The following is a 19944-nucleotide window of genomic DNA, read 5'->3' as shown; positions in this document are numbered from 1 at the left end:
AAGACTAGTTTAAGATGCGTGGTGTAGTACCACAGCCAAGTACAGTGAGCTTCTCTCATCGGTTGGCCGGAAGGCGCGCCCAGATTATGTCCCTCCCGTTGACTCATCACTTCCCGCTCCGCAGCATAGCAACAATGAAAGCACTTCGCTCACCTTATCCGTGCATGGCATGAGATAACAAATAAAATTAAGAAAATTGGTAATTAAGAAAATAAGCTCATACCTCATGAGAGCAGATGTTGGAAATGTTCTCCTCCTGCATCCATACGTTTCTGGCATCGTCTTAGGACACTCCGATTCAATTTTAACATTTTCGTAGCCCACCATGCTGAGCTCTTGGAAAGCACAGTTTCTTGTCCAAGTCGTTTTAGGGATTTTGGAGGCGTATGTTCTAATCTTTCTGCGGTTTCGTTTACTTTGTCCTACTTAAGTGCACGTTTTTCAGACTTCGCTTTTTATCGAGTAAAGAACCAGTTCCTTTCAATTTGTTTAGCCGGGCTGAGTGGCTCAGACGGTTAAGGCGCTGGCCTTCTGACCCCAACTTGGCAGATTCGATCCTGGCTCAGTCCGGTGGTATTTGAAGGTGCTCAAATACGTCAGCCTCGTGTCGGTAGATTTACTGGCACGTAAAAGAACTCCTGCGGGACTAAATTCCGGCACCTCGGCGTCTCCGAAAACCGTAAAAGAGTAGTTAGTGGGACGTAAAACAAATAACATTATTATTATCAATTTGTTTACGAGTTTCTGCACGGTCTCTATATGCGAAGGGCGTACGCCTTCCCTGAAAGACTTTATTTTCACATAATTATTGTACATAAATACCCTTCCCTCCTCCATGTACACATGTGGAGGCAATTTGAGAATTATACCCCGAAGTAACTTCTCACAACTCGAGAACAGTTGGAGCGACAGATCAACACTTAATACACTTTCTAAGCACGGACCTGAACTGTGAAGTGCAGGCATTTTCGTGCTGTCGCTGCCCTGTGTAAAGGGGGCGTGATGAGTCCATGCGAGCCAGATAAGCTGGGCGCGCCTGCCGGCCAACTGATGAGAGAACTCACTGTAGATGTACGCTGCATCAAGTCTGCCGTAGTAGTACTGACATTCAGATCAATAGCTCTCATCTTATGTTACACACTGTAGAGGTAATGTGTAAATCCACAGCCTCCTGCTTAGGCTATTTCTTATGGCTAGCTTTAAGTAATAGGTGCTTCGGAGATAAGATCTTCAGCCCAAATCTCTATGCTCTATCAGTAAAGAGGGACGGTCTACTCTAACTAAAGGTCAATAGTGAATTTTCACATTTGAAGCAAACATACGGCTCGCTAGCTGGGATTTAAACCATTCTGCTTGACTTTACTAGCAGTAGAGCATTGAAAAAAGTTGCTCGTTTTCATTAGATGGAGAGGGACATTACAGTGACGGAAAGTTGGTACATATGCTGTTAGTGTACGGAAAAAGTCGTGAAAACGGATTTCATTTGATGGTGCTAAACGTAAACTCGTGTTCTAGTCCCGACGTAGTGCAGCTATTTTCAGGTGACATAATTCAAACAACATTATCTGATAACAGGGATGGTCTCGTGAGAAGGATTAGGGCAGCAAGTAATAACGTCACAGGCTTCACCTTTCGAAAATACAGGGCAGCGATATGAGGCATATAGTGCTTTAAGTAGAACGAGAGGGCGGATATTCAGAACATAAGTTATGTCTATACAAATGAATGTTTCTTTGTGTGTCCTTTATAGACTCAAAAACTACTGGGCCGATTTCGCTGAAAATTTCTTGCAGTCGCTTAAGTGTGGCCACTATCCAGTAATCGGGAGATAGTGGGTTCGAACCCACTGTCGGCAGCTCTGAAGATGGCTTTCCGTGGTGTCCCATTTTCACACCAGGCAAATGCTGGGGCTGTATCTTAATTAAGGCCACGGCCGCTTCCTTCGAATTCCTAGGCCTTTCCCATTCCATCGTCGCCATAAGACATATCTCTGTCGGTGCTACGTAAAGCAAATAGCAAAAAAAAAAAAAAACCGATCCGTAGTTCAGCCTACGGGGTGAGAAGGAGTAGAAATAGAATAGACGAAGATAAGCAAACTGCAAGACAAGTCTAATCAGCTGGTTGCCTAACCAACAATATGTGAAGTTCTTGATGTAGACATGATTATGATGTGTTTCTTAAAGCTAATTTTCTTCTATATATAAGCGCATAAGGGGTGAAAAAAGAAAATGTAAAAAAATTACTGTAGCGGCAACAAACCCTAAGAGAAGGGGGTGGAATAAATTGTTTTAAAAAGGACCGGCATAGTTGCATATCCATAGTCTTCGGGATAGCTGAGATGAACTGTAACACTGTCGATGCCGTTCAGATCAAAGTTCATTCCCAATCGGTATGAGGTTTGAGAGGGGTGAAAACTAATGTCCAAAATAACTGAGATTATGGATGCGTGTGTATTTTCTAGCATAGCTGTCAACCAAACATGATATACATATGGCTTACTGTTTGGGACAGAAAACTGTGGGGTAAGATACTTCTACGGGCAGGGGTGGAAAGGGGATGAAATATTAATTTAATAGAAAATGGCCAGTAATAAATGTGAAAACGATGTATGTTAAGAAAATATATTCTTTGGCCATTAAATAAATGGTTTTTAAACATGTAACGTGCTTGAACTAATAAACGCTGGCAAAGCCGCGGGCACCTGCTAGTTGTAAATAAAATGTATATCACTTAAACTGCACTGTTCATTTATGGCTTTGTTGATTCTATTACTCTTTTAGAACAGATCATCCTGTCGCAGGACGAATCAGAGAAGCTGTTGACATATCAGAAGGTTGTACTAGAACAGGCTAATCTACTTCTCCGAAGCACCTGTTACTGTAGGCCACCCACCTTACTTAGCTGTAGGCTGCACGTCAGAGGCCAGCCGTCCAGGCGGGCTGTTAGGTTGGGAGTAGCCACGTGGTGGCCATGATCGTTATATTCAGGCACCGTGGTTAGCCGGCTCGAGTCCCGTTGACGAAAGGAAAATAATCATCAGAATATTGGTCGGCAGAGTAGGGGAGGTGGTGGTATACAATTTCTAATCATTAGATTGCGTGCCAAAAGCCTGGATTGAATTCCAAACCTCTCTGCAGTGCTCATATGGAGTGAGGGTGGATGACGCTGTAATGGTGATTCGTGTGTCGGATGGAAATGTTAAGCCATGCTGACAGGAGCAGACTATGCGCCAGAGCCGGGTTTCACCCTTTCCCTTCCTGCCTTTATATATGATGTAATTCATTTCATCCTCTGATGAGGCTGACATCAGGAAAATCGCAAAATCTCGCAAAGAAGTTTAATCTCTATTCATACCCAACCCCGTAGAGAAACGGTGGTGGTGGGGGTGTTGGTGGTCGTGATTACTGTTTTAGGACGAAGTGTCTAATATGAAATGACGTAGGCTATGGCTTTTTGTGCTGGGAGTGTCCGAGGACATGTTCGGCTCGCCAAGTGCAGGCCATTTGATCTGACTCCTGTAGGCGACCTGCGCGTCATGATAAGGATCAAATGATGATGACGACAACACATACACTCAGCCCTCATGACAGCAGAATTACCCAATGAGCGTTAAAATTCCCAACTCTGCCGGAATTCGAAACCGGGTCCCTGTGACCAAACACCAGAGCGCTAACCAATTAGGTAGCCGGCCAGTGGAAGTACAACGAGTCAACCATCCTCTATATAACACTAATTAGAGGGAAAAATGGAAGGGATCCGATACTACGAAATAATGAAGATATCGGCCAAAGAAAGACAAGGGAAATGAAGGTCTCGATACCTAACACCGTCGGGGTGAGGAAAGAACAACGGAGGTCGGATAGGATAGATGAAAGTGACGAGCCTGGCGCAAGTAATTGGAAGCAATGCCAGGACTCAGCTAAGGGTCCCGTGGTTGCTAACCACACTCCCAAGTTGGCAGCCCCCGGGCCGTTTTACTACAGATAGAGGACACCGTGGGTGTTATTCTACCACCCCTACCCAGGGCGGTAATAGAGGAACGGGACAAGGTTTGTGGTCGGATATTATTGTTGTTATTTATTTATTTGTTTAGTTTATTTGTTTCGACACATAAAGGATCACATTGTTGTTGTAATTTTTCTTGTTCACTATGTCGCTATGTTTCGCTCGACGTACTGTACCAGTTAAATAGCCCGACTTTATGAATTGATTTTAAAGTAAGCACGAAGTAGGTCTCAGGGCAATACTGGGTGATTTCTAGCTAGGGATTGGCATAGGAGGCAGGGTCCTATCTACAAGAAATTTTTTAAATAGATTGAACAATAGTTTTTATTCAGGAAATGAATTCTAAAGTGCACATCACCTTACTGTTGATAGTCGCTGAATTCAACATCGCCTCTTGATGACCCGTGCTCCCAGTCCACCAGGCTGAACGGGGCTGGAACACGTTCTGGAAGTTGCCAATATTACGTTGAGATGAGGCCGGAACACCCAGGTTGGTTTGATATGGGTTTGAGTCTCGAACGTTCGGCGTTCTGGACGATCTCCGACGTTCTCCGACGATCTCCGACGATGTTGCGGGGTAATCACTCGTCACATAACTTACACGAGCGTCCAAATTTACACAGTCCCCCGACACTTTGGTTTAACAGCACTGTTTCATTTAATATGGTTGGGATATGCCGTCGAATTCACTCTTAATCTTGTAGATAGAATTTATAAGTTCACTAAAGATGTAGATGTGAGTAGCATCGAGATTGGAAGAAAATAAAGCACAGTTCATGAATAGAAATAATGAAACTGAAAATTGTTCACGCACTTAGCACAGTTCGTGGTGATTTTCCACGAAATAATGTAGCACTTGACGTTGAAAGAAATGTATGACTGCTCTAGAGTTTATCAAAGACACTGCTGTCAGTCATGCAATAATACTAAACACTTTGACGAAGAAATAAGGTTGAAATGAAAAACACAGTTCGTTGTTAGGCGCACTGGACATTTAAAAAAAATAGGTGACTGTTCGAGAGTTTGTCACAGACACTGCTGTCAGTCACACACAAATAATTTACATACTGTTCAGAAGAAATAACACATAATTTTGTTTGAATTGGATAAAGAACACAGTTTGAGTTCAGACCGAAACCTTGGTATCGTAGCACACGATTATGGTAATCACTTGCATTAACATTCATGTGAAAGTTCGAACACTTTCATAAATACCCTTGTTTATAAATGAAATTATGCTGACAAAATGTCACAGTTAATAGTATACGTAGTAGTGTCACATTGTAATTAATGACATGTTTATTCAGGGACTAGGTTCTGCTGACTGAGACTTAAAAAGAAATATCACAGTTCCTAGCATATCGCACTAGTGGCACATTGAAATTAGACATGTTTTTTCAAAGGCTAAGTTTCACACAGGCAACGTGCTAATAAACTCATTTATACAAGAACGAAAGTAAGTTATATCGAGAAGTTTCTACAAGCGCACAGAATATTTCAACTCAACTGTTGTCACCTAAGTCCAATACATGACTTGTCATAATCAGAGTTCCAGCACACGCAAAATTTAAAAGTTCAACTTGACGGATATAATCCAAGTCTACTATAAAAAGACTTTGAATAATTAGAACTTCAACACATGCCAATATCCTATGTTCAACTTGACTAATAGACTCAATGTCCATCATAAAGACCTTGTTACATTTTTGTAGTTTATCACGAGCATAAATTGCAAGTTCAACACGCCTGTCAGAGTTGGAGTCCCACATGAAGACTTTGAATATTCGAAGATAGCCTCTGTCAGCACTTCGGCGAACACTGCATCGTGGGGAGTCAGGCTGGACACTCAACTATGACTGTCTGATCAGGGTCAAGTATGCTGAGCTTATATTCAGTTTGGGGCTCCTACGTCATCAGATAACGTGATCTATTTGAAGTTGATTATCTCGCGAATCCCTTGACGGATTTACTTGAGATTCATAATTTGAGACGTTTATATTATCCTCAAGTCACTGCGATAATTATTACAGAAGTTTTAACACTTTTTCAATCCAATGTTCGCGAAGGCGTGACGTTCATATCCACAACATACCAGGCCATGCAGGCTACACGTGGAGTCAGGCGGGTAGCCTATATTGTCCCTGCAACTACGTCACACACACAGCTGTCGCTGGATCGCCTGCTCGCTCCTCCGAACGTAAACAAACCAAGATCGCTCTGAACGTCTTGCGTGACGAAGAAGTACAATTAATAGTCAAAAACTACGGCATGTACACGTCGTGACCGGTACAGTACGTCATTCCATTTTCTCCTAGATCTGATTGGCTAGGAGAACTTCGCAAGTGTAGAACTTATATCTTAAAGTTTTGCGGTGTTCGATATCTGTAGGTGTGATGTTGGCGTAATTGAGATCACTTTTGTACTTGTTTGATCCAAACCGTTGTCGTCTTTAATATTTGTGAGTACATCAACATTTTCTTTCTTAGTCGATTGTCATCTACCTTCATAGTGTGTCCATAAAATTTCAATCGTCGTTGACGGAAATCTGCTTCAATGTTCGAGTAGATTTCTATGATCTGGTGGGATTTTAGCCGATATCCTTCATCTCTAATTTTCGGGCCAAGGATTTCTGGGATGATTTTCCTTTCAGCTTTATTGATATTTTCGAAATCCCCTTTATAATTGAGATTTAAGGTCTCACTGAAGTTGAGTGTTTCAGTTTTGACGACCGTCGTGTAATATTGATTTTTTATGTTAATGCTCATGCATATTTTTTGTAGATGTTCGCGGTTTTCCCATATGTTTTCCGCATTTTGCGTTCACTTGTTTATTGTGCTATTATTTATGTACTTGCAAGTTCAATGATTTCACCTAAATATTTGAAGTGATTAACCTTGTTTATATTCCGTATTTTGATAGCAATGATTCTGGTTCAATGTGTTTTGTAGCCATTAGTGGACTCTTCAGCACGTTATTTGAGAACTTCAATCTGGTGAATTGCCATCTGTTCATCTCTGGAGGATTGCCAAATCATCATCAAAGACTAAAGCAAGTAATGCTGGTATTATTCTATTTTCTTCCTAACATGACAGGTTTACAGATATTGCGGTTTTTCAATTCCTTTTCCAATTATTTGGTGACATTGTCAAGAACGATGTTGAACAGCAACATTAAAAGTCCTTCACTCTGCCGGACACCGGTTTTAATGGGAAAAGTTTGAGAGATCTCTCCAATGAATTTGACCTTGGTAATTGTGTCGGTTAGAGTTTGTTGGATAAGTCGTCTTGTCTTCGGATCGAGTACTGTACATTAAAAGAGATTGTCGATCAGTGGAGTCATAAGCCGTCCGGAAGTCAACAAACGTACAGATGGAGGGGGTTTCGCGTGGCTGGAAGTTTTAAGGTGGATTTCAGATTGAAGATTTGTTCGACGGATGATCTGTTTGATCTGAAGCCAGCTTGATATTCACCGAAGACGGACTCGAATTGTTCTTGAGTACGTTATAAAAGGCAGGCGGAGAGGATTTTGTGAGCGATGGGTAAGATGGAAATTCCTCTGCAATTATTTAGATCAGATTCATCTCCCTTTTTGTGGAGTGGGTGGATGAGTGCGCATTTCCATTCGTCCGATAGTTTTCTACTTCGCCAACTCTCTTGAATGATCTGTGTGATATTTCTCTAGTGATCATGGTCCTAAATTTTTCAATAGGTCAGGGATGATTCCGTCTTCTCCTGATGCCTTTCCGTTCTTGAGTTTTTTGATGTGGTGATGGATTTCTTCTTGCATTGGTGGTTTGGCTTCGGGTCTTATTTGTTCTGAAACGCTCAGATGCTTCAGGGCAATTGAGGAGATCAGAAAAATAACGTGCTAGTTCTTCAAAGTTTTCTTGGTTATTGATTCTAGACTTCCGTCTTGTTTCTTGAAGGTCAAATTTTGCGGTAGGTAACCTTTTATTATGTTCGCGAAAGTTTTATAAAAACTCGACTGTTGTGATTTCTGAAGTCATCCTCGATTGATTGAAGTTGACTAGTTATATGATTACGTTTAGTTGTCCTGATAGTTCTGGTTACCTGCTTGCTGACGTCGAGAAAGTGCTGTAGGGTTTCTGGAGATTTGTGTCTGTTGTATTTCTGAAATGCGATTCGGCGATCAATGATAACTTTATCACAGTTGGAATCCCACCAGGTGTGTTTTGCTTTCTGTTTTAGTGGAATCAGTTCTTTGGCTCTTCTGATAATTTTGCTACAGGTGTCCGTCCAATTGTTCACTGATTCTTTATCTCATTCTTCCGCGAATTTTGTTTCTAGAATTTTGGATGCGGCAAATTTTAGGATGTCATGTTTTCTTTTATGAATTCTCTTCGGCGAAAATTTCATTTTGATTCTTGTAAGGTAATGATCCGAATCAATGTTTGCCCTCATCGGACTTGAATGTCATGGATGGTTCTGTAATGGGCATGGGATATTTGAACATGATCATCTGGTATTCACTGAGATGTTGAATGCGAGATCGCTAAGTTTTCCGTTCGTGAACGGGTTTCTTGAAATGGGTAGACATACTTTTGAGATTAAATTGAAGACAGATGCCTACCAATAGCTTGTTTTGGAGTACGGAATGTTTGACGATGATTTTTCGATAGATTTTTTGTTTACAAGTTTAGCGCTGAAATCTCTTATCAGGATTTGCACGTCATCTCGATGAATGTTATTCGTATTTGTTTCTAGTTTTTCTAAAAAATTTCAAAATTTTCAGGATTATTCTTATTTTCGCTATTAGTAGGTGCATGACCCTTGAGAAGTGTGTATTTCTCGTAGGCGCAATGGTTGCGCATGGTCATAATTCGATCATTACAGTGTGTGACATTTTTGACAGAGTTAATGATCGATTTGTGGACAAGAAAAGCCATTCCGAAGATTGGTGTACCTTTCGCGACCGTCTGTAATGTTTTGCCCTTGAAAATGCAGTAATTTCCATAGTCCATAGTTTTGTTGTCGGTCATCCTAGTTTGTTGAAGAGCGAGAATGAGAATATTTTGTCAATTTCTTGTGTGAGATTGTTTAATTTCCCTGTTTGAATTAGGGTATTCTTATGCTTCAATGAATGTTTTATGTTTTTTATGGTAGTTACCAGAGATCTCCGATACTCTCAGCTGTGCTTGCCTGGACTCTCCAGAATCCGAAAGTCCAGTTGCCGTCTGTTGACGGGTGGATTGTCTACCGTCTGGGCTAGAGTTGTGTTTGCTTGTACAGTTCATGTTTGCTTGTACTTGATTATAGTGGCCTGGTGACTGCCAGGGATAGATAGGACCAGAGGTTGTTGAGGCCTTTGGATCATGGTATTTCCAGTCAAGCCCACATAGCTAACACACGCTGACCGTTAGCCTCTGGATACCAGTACAGCCGCTAATGGATTTAAGTTGTATCAAAGTTGCATCATCCACCTTCTTCGCCGGTGGGAATTATTTTCCTCTTCCGTCGTTGTAGCTGTTGACAATCTTTGCATTTCCCCCAAAAATGATCAGCTCGCCGACCTGATTTCCCGCTGGGATTGATTACCCTACCTTTCACTAGGATCTCGGCTTAACAGGGTACGTTACATGTTGGAATTAAATAATAATTTACGAAGGAAAATGCTCGATGAAAACTCCACTACAATGCAAATCTTGGTCTTGATAAAGATTCACTACAATAAATTTGAATGAATGTGGACGAAAGCATTATAAAATCAATATGCCCATTATAAATAATAATAAAGTATAAATTCCATGACCAATGCAACGCTGGTGAGTGCATCTAGAGTGCCTGTCTTCTTCATGCTTTCCATGACAGGGATGGCAAATAAAAGATTATTATTATTATTATTATTATTATTATTATTATTATTATTAAATAAGCAAATAAAATAAATGCCCTGACGCTATCGACCCCGCGAAGCCATTGGCCTACTAAGCCATCGCTGTGATGGGGAACGGTCAGCGTGGCGAACCCTCTCGGCCATTATTCTTATCTTTCTAGACCGGGGCCTTGATCTCGCTGTGAGATAACTGTTTGATTATAATTTCTTCTGGAGTGGACCTCGAACCAGTCTGAGGTCCAGGCAAAAATCCCTGGCCTGAACTGGAATCGAACCCGGGGCCTACAGATGAGAGGCAGGCACGCTACCCCCACACCATGGTTCTGTTATTTTTGTTATTGTTATTATTATTATTATTATTATTATTATCATTATTATTCATACAATATTATTAGTATTATTGACGTTTAGGGTCATTAGAGACCGCGTCATGTAACTATAAAACATTTCTGGAAGCCTTTTTTTTGCAGCCCGAAAGCGTTGCGTTCTTTCTCTGGCCACCTGTCTTCTGTCCAACCGCTGTTCTGCTTTTGCTCATCATGGAAGCTGTTCAAGTAGTTGTTCACTTATCTGTAATTTGATCGGTGAGAGATGGCCTCCTGATTCAGTCCCATGCTTTTGAGTTCCTTCCTTACTTCCTTGAACCATTTTATCCGAGACGTTATGTCTGTTACCCCACACGTTAATAATCTGCTTCGTTAATAGGGCTGCATCCATCATGAAGAGATGTCCGTAGGTCTTCAGTCCTCGTTTCCTTTTTGGCTCCATCAGCCGATCATTATCCCTGTATAGCTCATCTCTTTGTCGGAGTCTATACTGTCCATCTGCTATCTTAGGACCCATTATTTTGTGAAGGATTTTGAGCTCAGACTTTGATGAAAGTGTAATGGGCTAGTATAACTTGGAAACAATTCTCTAAACTCATGGGTACATAGTAGAAATATCGAGCTCGAGTAATAGGTATAGGTATAGATGTGACTATGAAGTCGTTTACGTCTATTATTATTATTATTATTATTATTATTATTATTATTATTATTATTATTATTATTATTATTATTATTATTATTATTTTCGTAGGTATGTACGGACTTTATTTTTTATAAATCGTGGTCCTATTATTTGCCTGTTGTACGATCTGTCTCGTGTAACAAAACATGTGAGGTTATGTCATGATACATCTGCTATATGTATATTAATAAGAGTTTCTTTAAAGTAAGAACACATAATTAATAGTATATAATTTATTAAGACCTGTAAATATGATGTATAAATCCAATGTGATGTTGTGCAACACAGGGTAATAGTCCAGAACAACGCATCTTTGTCACTAGAGTTTATAGAACATTCCATTCATTTGAAAATAGGTTACTGGAGACTCGAGAAAATTCGAGAAAACATGTTGTGTCATACTTTTCTAAAAGCCAGGCCAGGGAAAGTATATAAAGATACAGTCTTGGGAATGGAGTTGAGTTGTTAGCGGGAGTTGCTAGCGAAAGTCGTTAGTCAAGTGCGTGAACTCATGTTGTGATTTTGTTGTGTTGGTAGTTGGTTGACATGCTAATGTTGCAGCCTTCTTCTTCGTAGCAGTGTTTTGTTCAAGAAAGCAGTTCATTAATGTGTGTGTATAATGTGTATATAATTGTAAATAAAACAGTGTATACAATTCAGAGCATCTCCTGTGTGCGTCTTTGTGGTTATGACAACTTCACTTTATTATTATTATTATTATTATTATTATTATTATTATTATTATTATTATTATTAGTATCTGTGGAACGCAGAGAGGTGAAAGAAGGTGCGGGCTTGAATGGGTCTAACTACAATATCAAGAATTGACTTAAAATTTTAAAAGGTTATATTTCTTTAAGAATTTCAGAAATTAATAAATAATAACATGACAGGTACAATCAGCAATCTTGAAACAAGTCTTGGACAATCCAAGATTAGTGAATATTTACAGATTTGGGGCTTCAAGCCCTTAATTTACAATTCTGAGCTACGAGCTCAATTTTACAAAATTTTCAATTCAAAATGAGGAACAACATAGTCAAGGGCAGAGATCCCATAGTTCAAGAGCACTTGCTCCCTAAATTACAATATCTCGCCTTCCAGAGGCACTCTTCACTATTACAAAGCTTTGAAAAGAGCTAACAGGCTCTCAGTTTCTTCCAGCCTACTCAAGGCAACATCAAAATCTTACAATCTCTGGCCTCTCAAGGCCCAACTTACAAACGGAAACAGGGGTATCAAGTACCCAACCTACCGGGCCTTTGCGGAAAAGAACAGGTTAAATAAAGGGCCCGAACACAAACTGAATGGAGGCGTACACTGCACTCCCAGATAATGAAAAATTAAAAACCTACAGGGCTCTCGGCCGATGAAACTGGGGCTAGTCCCAAACTACTGAGGTGGCTCGCATGGAAATAACTGTAATATATTACAGGAATAAAAGGTTGCGAAATCGTAGTCACCTCAAACCAAGATGAAGGGGAGCTCGAGAGGATAACTCACTCTCTCTCCCCGATTTGGATGTTCTTTCTCACCCATGGAATGCACCAATCGTTATGAAACCTATAGCTCGAAAACTTAATGAGAGTGTCCTCCTGCAAAGCACTGAGAAAATCATTGACTTAAACCACAAAATAATGAAAAATGAATTGGATACTGCAGATTCTGTTTTAGAAGACATCATCGAATCTGCCTTTATCACAATAACTCCGCGAAAATCCAAAACGTGGTTCAATCAGACCTGCTATTTGGAAAGAAAGCAAGTTCTAAAGGCTCTTCAGGTGGCGAAAACAATACTGAATATAGAAGACTTAATTAACTACAATTTTCTCAGAAGTAAATATAAAGAACTACTGAAGACTTCTAGAAACAAATACATTGAATTTGAAGCAATAAAGATGGCTGACGAAGCCAAGAAGGACCCATTCTTAGCATTAAAACCAAGTAAAGTTCCGACAACTGGTAAAATAGTTATGAATACCTGGGAGAAACACTTCTCACTCATCCCCAATCAACAAAGATCCTTATCAGCCTATTCAAGAAAGTACGTTGAAGCAGACAGGGGAGTCATCACTCTATTCTCACAAAAAGAAGTCTCTGACACTATACTCAAACTAAAAGATGGAAAAGCACCGGGTCCTGATGGCATTTTCAGTGAACACATTAAAGCTTCAGCAAATGTATTACTTCCATCCATAACTAATCTTGTGAACCTATGCTTGTTACTAGGAAACATCCCGAAAGCGTGGAAAACCTCCACATTGAAGGTTTTATACAAAGGAAAGGGCAACTTGCTTGATCCAAATTCCTATAGAGAGATCCCTCTGGAGAATAATTTGTTAAAGATATTCACCAAGTGAATAACCGCTCGACTGACAGAAGAAATTGAAACCAAACTTCCTGAAGAGCAATTTTGATTTAGAAGAGGAAGAAGTACTCTGCACGCAATAAGAAATCTACTGGACGATATACATAACATCTTACGACTAGCAAGGGGTAAATTTCACACAGTGTTCATAGATTTTTCCAAGGCCTTTGATAATTATAAAAGAAACATTATGTCGTCAAAGCTTGATTCTCTTCTTGAGGACAAAGATCTCACTATTCTGATCCATAACATGTTAAGAAATAGTACTGTCATCATTTCAGACAATATAACTTCATCGAGGGAGATCACGCAGACAAATGGTGTTCTACAGGGCGACCCTCTCAGCCCTTTATTGTTTAATGTAGCTATCTATGATGTGGTTCAAGCGATAAAAGATGTGTCAAATGAAGTAACCATGTATTTATATGCTGATGATATGGTTCTAGAATCACAAGGTGTTAAAGAGCTACAAAAAGCACCGGATGCACTGAAAAGTAGACAGATACAAATGAATTGCAAGTAAACATTGAAAATTATGTCTACATGATTTTCAGGAAGGGTGGACGAACATCCTCAAGTAACAAAGTGACGTATAAAGCGGAAACATTAAACGACGTAAACAGTTTTAAATATCTGGGCTTGACGATGCAGACGACAGTAAAGTCCTTTAGACTTCGTATTAGGCTACGTGCTGCGGCAGCTATGAAAGCAATATTTGACACCAAGAAATTAAATAGATTATCTCTTAAGACGGCCATGACCTTGTTTGACGCAAAAATAATCCCTATTTTAACACATGGACTGGAAATCATTTGGGATAAGCTAACAAAGAATGACCTACACACTCTAGAAAAAATCAAAGCCAAATTCTTTAAGAAAACCCTATGTGTGTCCAGATTTACTAGATCAAGACTGGTTTATGAACTTGCAAAGCAGCCCTTTTTAATTGAAGATTTGAGATTCAAGCTCGCTCTACTTTATACAGACCATTGGAAGAAACTCTTGGATGAAAGATTGGCCAAAAGGAATGACATTTGTCCTGAATTCTATTCGACTGAAGCAATGACGAATAGAACTTGGACCAGTACAAACCAGGATCTCCGATATTTTATCAATTCTATGGCAATTCATGGGTACCACTAAAAACTCTGCAAAACTAGGATCTTTCATGAACCTGACGAAAGTTGTGTGTGTGCACTCTGTGATTTGGCTTGTCCTCGTTACCATGTTGTGGAATGCTCTAAGAACAATAGGCCTATAATAGATTTATGCTTAAATGACACGTAATCGCTTTATATACACAAATTGTGTGCTCTATTAAATTAATAAAAAATAAAAAAATATCCCCGATTTACAGCTAAGAATTTATGAAGTTTTACATTAGCAGAAAAAATTTACATTTCAGAAAGGTATGTTACATAGTTAAGATTCGGACATTCCCCTCAGATAAAGTTGCGGAGACAGCAAGAAAGATAGAATTTACGTGGCCATTACCTGGAAGATGTTCTGCCGGCCGAAGAAAGAGGTGCGCCGCCTCCTGCCTTAACACATACACACTTAGAAAAACGACGATCAATTGACAAGGAAACTAGAAAAGCCGCAACTTATATACCCTCAGGGAAGGTTCGAGAGGGTTCCGGGCTAATCCGTACATACCCTCTCAATTTTATTGTTTGAACCCAAAAGTTACACTCAAAATCGAACAAGCTGCCTGAAATAGGCTGAAAATTAATTACATAAATTTTTCTTTGGCCAAATTCAAAACTGGCGGAATGAGACAGAAGTATTGCAAACCTAGAATTACATAAAGAACAAATGAAAGTTAGGAAAACCTATGAACACAAAATTTATTTCAATAACAACTTCCTTTACCTTCCACCAGAGTGCATGATCATAGTTTTTTGGTAGTAACATCTGTGGAAAAATGTCCAAACTTCTTGATGTATAGCAAAACAAAACAAGGAGAAATTCAATCAGTTTAGGAAACTTCACGATAACACAATTACTTAATATTTCAGTAGTGACATCTTCAGATTAATATTCCAAATTTATGTAGTATCAGTTTCACCTTTTGGTCGATAGAGGAGTTCATTAAGGTGCTTATTTTGAATGTGCGGGGTTGAGGTGTACCACCCGGTAAAATTATTATTATTATTATGACAGTATTATTACTACAATATTGACCGTGCTAAGGAGTAATGTAATGTGTTCCAGGTTAGCCCCGATTTCGAGACAGAGGTAGACTCTCAAGGACTGTACTCGTCTATCTCCACACTTCAGTTCAAGGTGGAGCCCAAACACTTCGTAGATGGGAGGATGAAAGTCCGGTGTGTGTCTACCGTGAGCACAGAGACCGACAACGTGCTGGAGCACAGCGTGGAGCCCTTAATCGACAACAGGGAGGCGTTGTTACTAGGTGAGTACAGTTCTTATAGAATTGCAGATTTTCCTATTGATACGAAGACGTCTTGTAGCTTGGTGTCATTTGAAAATTTGCTTCACGAAGTTACTTATACAAAATGTGTAACCACAGTACAGACGGTCGATTTGAACTTGTAGGCTGTGATGTGAAGCATTGATGGATGGCCATGACTGAGAGACATAATATCAGAGGGGTATTAGAATACAGATGGTCGATGTGATCTTGCAGGCTGTGATGTGAAGCATTGATGGATGGCCATGACTGAGAGACATATAGAAGGCTACTTTATCAAAGAGGCCTCATCTCAACACACTCTAGAGAACTGATTATTTCATTCGTGGTAGTTTCTTAGGCTCTCAGTCAGTTTCCCTGAGTCGTACATTCGTCAACTCCGAATTCCATACAGTTTTCTCCCGGAACCGATTCGTTGGAAGCAAATAACTTAATCGTTATCAATTTGAGCTTTGTTTATTGAAGAACATATTAATGATCATTTGATGTTACAAAAAAGGCAAATTTTCAGTCTACAAGTAGTTCCAAGGCATTCCGGTCCGTCTCTTCGGCTGAATGAACAGCAGGACACCAGGTTCTATTCTAGACCAGATGTCAACTACGTACAGTTGATTCCTCTAAACTGGGGACTCGGTATATATATACATTTTTCCATTATTACATGCACCAGATATCACTACCTACCACACGAGAACCGTGCAGAAATGAATACATTAGTGTCAGGAAGGGTATCCAGTCGTAAATCTGCCCAACAATACAAATCAAGCGCTGAACACTATAAATTGGAAGCAAAGTCAGAAAGTGAAGTGAGATCTCCAAGATCTTCCCTTATCTACTACTCAGCGGCCGGTATCATCTCTACTAGCCTCATAGCGAGAGAATCCTGTTTCAAGCAGTAGTGAGTTGGCGTACTGTTAAGATGGTGGCGTGAAGTTACTACTACGAGCTGTGGCTTGAAACTACGAACAACTTCTTGTCATATAAAATTTAATACGCACATTTATTTATCGATAGATTAATAAATCGATTTATTTATTTATTTATTTATTTATTTATTTATTTAGCAATTGGCAGTTACGTATCACGCATTGATATTCTTCTTCCAGTACCATTCCCTTACCGGATATTGGCGGTCTACTCGATAATTTTCTTTTTGTTGTCTGCATTTCGATGTAGTTCTGTCAATCAAGTATCGGAACAAGTTTACAGATTTGTTAGCCTGGTCATCCGATATCTTCCGCGCTCACGATTGCCGGCTACTTTTGATTCGGGTCTTAGCTGAAGGAGTAAGAATGGCAAGAGGTTAAATAAAATATTGCTGTATTATACTCACAATTGGACTTCCAAGTTGAGACTAGTATTTCTGGACCGCTTCCATAAAATCATTGAATTTGTCAGGACATTCTGCTAAGACGGTATATTGAGGACAGCCTTCTTCGGAGGACCACAACTGCACTGCTGTGAACGGATTTGTTCCTGCTATTTAAAAGGAGATCAATGCATTAACCTTTATTAGTCTCTATTCTGTTTGGGCAGCACCACGTTTTTTGGTGGTGGTGGCGATTTGTAACAAAACAAAACAAAACAAAACAAAACAAAACAAAACAAAACAAAACAAAACAAAACAAAACAAAACAAAACAAAACAAAACAAAACAAAACAAAACAAAACAAAACAAAACAAAACAAAACAAAACAAAAAACAAAACAAAACAAAACAAAACAAAACAAAACAAAACAAAACAAAACAAAACAAAACAAAACAAAACAAAACAAAACAAAACAAAACAAAACAAAACAAAACAAAACAAAACAAAACAAAACAAAACAAAACAAAACAAAACAAAACAAAACAAAACAAAACAAAACAAAACAAAACAAAACAAAACAAAACAAAACAAAACAAAACAAAACAAAACAAAACGAAACGAAACGAAACGAAACGAAACGAAACAAAACAAAACAAAACAAAACAAAACAAAACAAAACAAAACAAAACAAAACAAAACAAAACAAAACAAAACGAAACGAAACGAAACGAAACGAAACGAAACGAAACGAAACAAACCAAACCAAAACAAAACAAAACAAAACAAAACAAAACAAAACAAAACAAAACAAAACAAAACAAAAAACAAAAAAAGACAAGACAAGACAAGACAAGACAAAACAAGACACGTCATGACAAGAAAAATCAAATAAAACAAACAAGACATGACAAAACAAGACAAGACAAATCAAAACAAAACATGACAAGACAAGAAAAAAACAAGACAATACAATACAAAACAAGACAAGACAAGACAAAACAGGGCAAGACAACCTAATACAACGTTTCATTTCTGAGTCTTGCATAGCTCTATCACAGTTTAAAAATTCGAAAATTACTTCCGGTCTAAATGCAGTTCCGGAATAACAGCCTAAAATCGCCTGTTTTTTTACTCCTTTTCTGTACGATTCAAATCCTTGCCAAATCAAGTTATTTACATAACTCTTTGTGTAATGTGTTCCTTGGTTCAATACCCTCAAGTGTTTTATGATTTTTTAAAGAATGTCTACACCTAATTTAGTTATAAGGGCTTAGGTGAAACAATTTATTGACTCACATTAGCGCCCGTAGCGGTAGAAAAAGGGAAACTGCTAATCTAATTAACCGGATAACGATGATTAAGGAAAGGATTGTAATTTTAGGAATAAATAAAGAATGTATTCTTATACTTTATTATATTTCATTTACGTAAAATTCATAGCTCATATCACGAGAATATTTTTAAGATTGAGTTGGTTGCCTGTTGATTTTTATTTATATTTCAGAACATCAAAACTTTACTTTGCTTTTTCTTACAAGAAGTTACTGGTAGAAATCATAAGGACACTATCACAAACATCATGAATATCAAAACCAAATTTGACCACAACAGTTTCTTGAACCTTAGATTCGTGCAATCCACCAAACGTTCACATATCCCTTTGGAATATTGTTCGAAGCTTTCCAGACTCCTTTACATAACTGATTTTTATCAGTAACGTTTTCCATCAGTAAAGCTTTTTTCACTTCTCGCAAATATTTTCAATGGGATTTAAGTCAGGCCAAGACACAGTGGTCTGACAAGGTTTTCTTCAAACGATTTCTATACTAGACGAGTTTTAAAACAAATGTGTCTCTTAAACTTTGAATTGAATTTTTCCGTCTTAAAAGATTTTCAGCCCATTGCCAGGTATGCCGCAGTTATTACCAGATTCACCTGAAATTTTCTGATAAAGTTTAATATGTACAGGAAGTAAAAGTAGTTCTGTATTTTCTTATCAGCTGAATATTACCTTCATATACTTGCTCATAAAATAGCACCAAACTAGAGTCTTGCCTGTTGAATGAATGTTGAAAAATCGAAAAACTTACATCTCAATTATTTTAAACTTGACAGCAAAATACAGAGTTATTAATTAGATGAGTATTTCTGACAACAAATTATAACCTATAAATAATGAAAACTGCGCCCGAACGAGTTTTTCCATATAACATATAGAAATAAATATTATTTGGAACATTGGAGAGAAAAAACAAAGGCACTGAAATGAATTGCCTCGCATTTGCAGACGACTTTGCTATATTGTCAAAAAACTCAACAACTGCAAGAACACAAATCTTTCTCTTGGAAGAAATAGCCAACAAGACAGGTTTGAGAGTCTCCGTAGAAACAACAAAATTTATTAAAAACATCAAGAACGATCCAAAATTTTTGGCAACAAATATTGGTCCAGAGGAAAGAGTAACGAGATTCAAATATATGGGAGAAATAATTCAATAAAATGGTTTAGACAAATTTGCGGTAGAAAAAAAGGGAACAAAAGATGGTAAGAGCGTGTGGTATCACCAAGAATTTTTTTAACAAAAAGTGTCTATCTAAAAATCTTAAAACAAGGCTTTACACAGCAGTGGTGAAACCGAATGCCTATATGCAAGTGTATGCCTGTTACTAAAATATAAATTAGATAAACTTGAGGTGCTAGAAAAGAGAATCATGTGAAAAATCCTAGACCTTGTGAAAACAACAGAAGTAATGAAATGAAATATACAGGAAAGATGAAATGTACAAGAACATAGAAAACATTACGGAAACCATAAGAAAATGATGACTGAAAATTATTGGATACATTTACATAATGGATGATTACAGATTAACAAAAAGGATTTTCAAGTACCTGTGGGACAGAAATGGAACAACTATCTGGATTTAAGAAGTAAAGAAATAATACAAGAGAAGAAGAAACTA

General features: G+C 38.5%; 1 protein-coding gene across 1 annotated transcript in view; it reads left to right on the top strand.

The window, feature by feature from the left end:
* The window catches only part of LOC136872509 (cell adhesion molecule 2), a 140863-nt gene that overhangs the window by 85089 nt on the left and 35830 nt on the right, over window positions 1-19944 (top strand). Inside the window, exon 5 of the mRNA XM_068230841.1 lies at window positions 15452-15653. Within this exon, the coding sequence (XP_068086942.1) occupies window positions 15452-15653 (202 nt within the window). The remainder of the gene's footprint in view (window positions 1-15451; window positions 15654-19944) is intronic.

The sequence above is a fragment of the Anabrus simplex genome, chromosome 1 (genome assembly GCF_040414725.1).
Source record: "Anabrus simplex isolate iqAnaSimp1 chromosome 1, ASM4041472v1, whole genome shotgun sequence".
NCBI lineage: Eukaryota > Metazoa > Arthropoda > Insecta > Orthoptera > Tettigoniidae > Anabrus > Anabrus simplex.
This window is presented reverse-complemented; position numbering and strand designations above follow the sequence as displayed.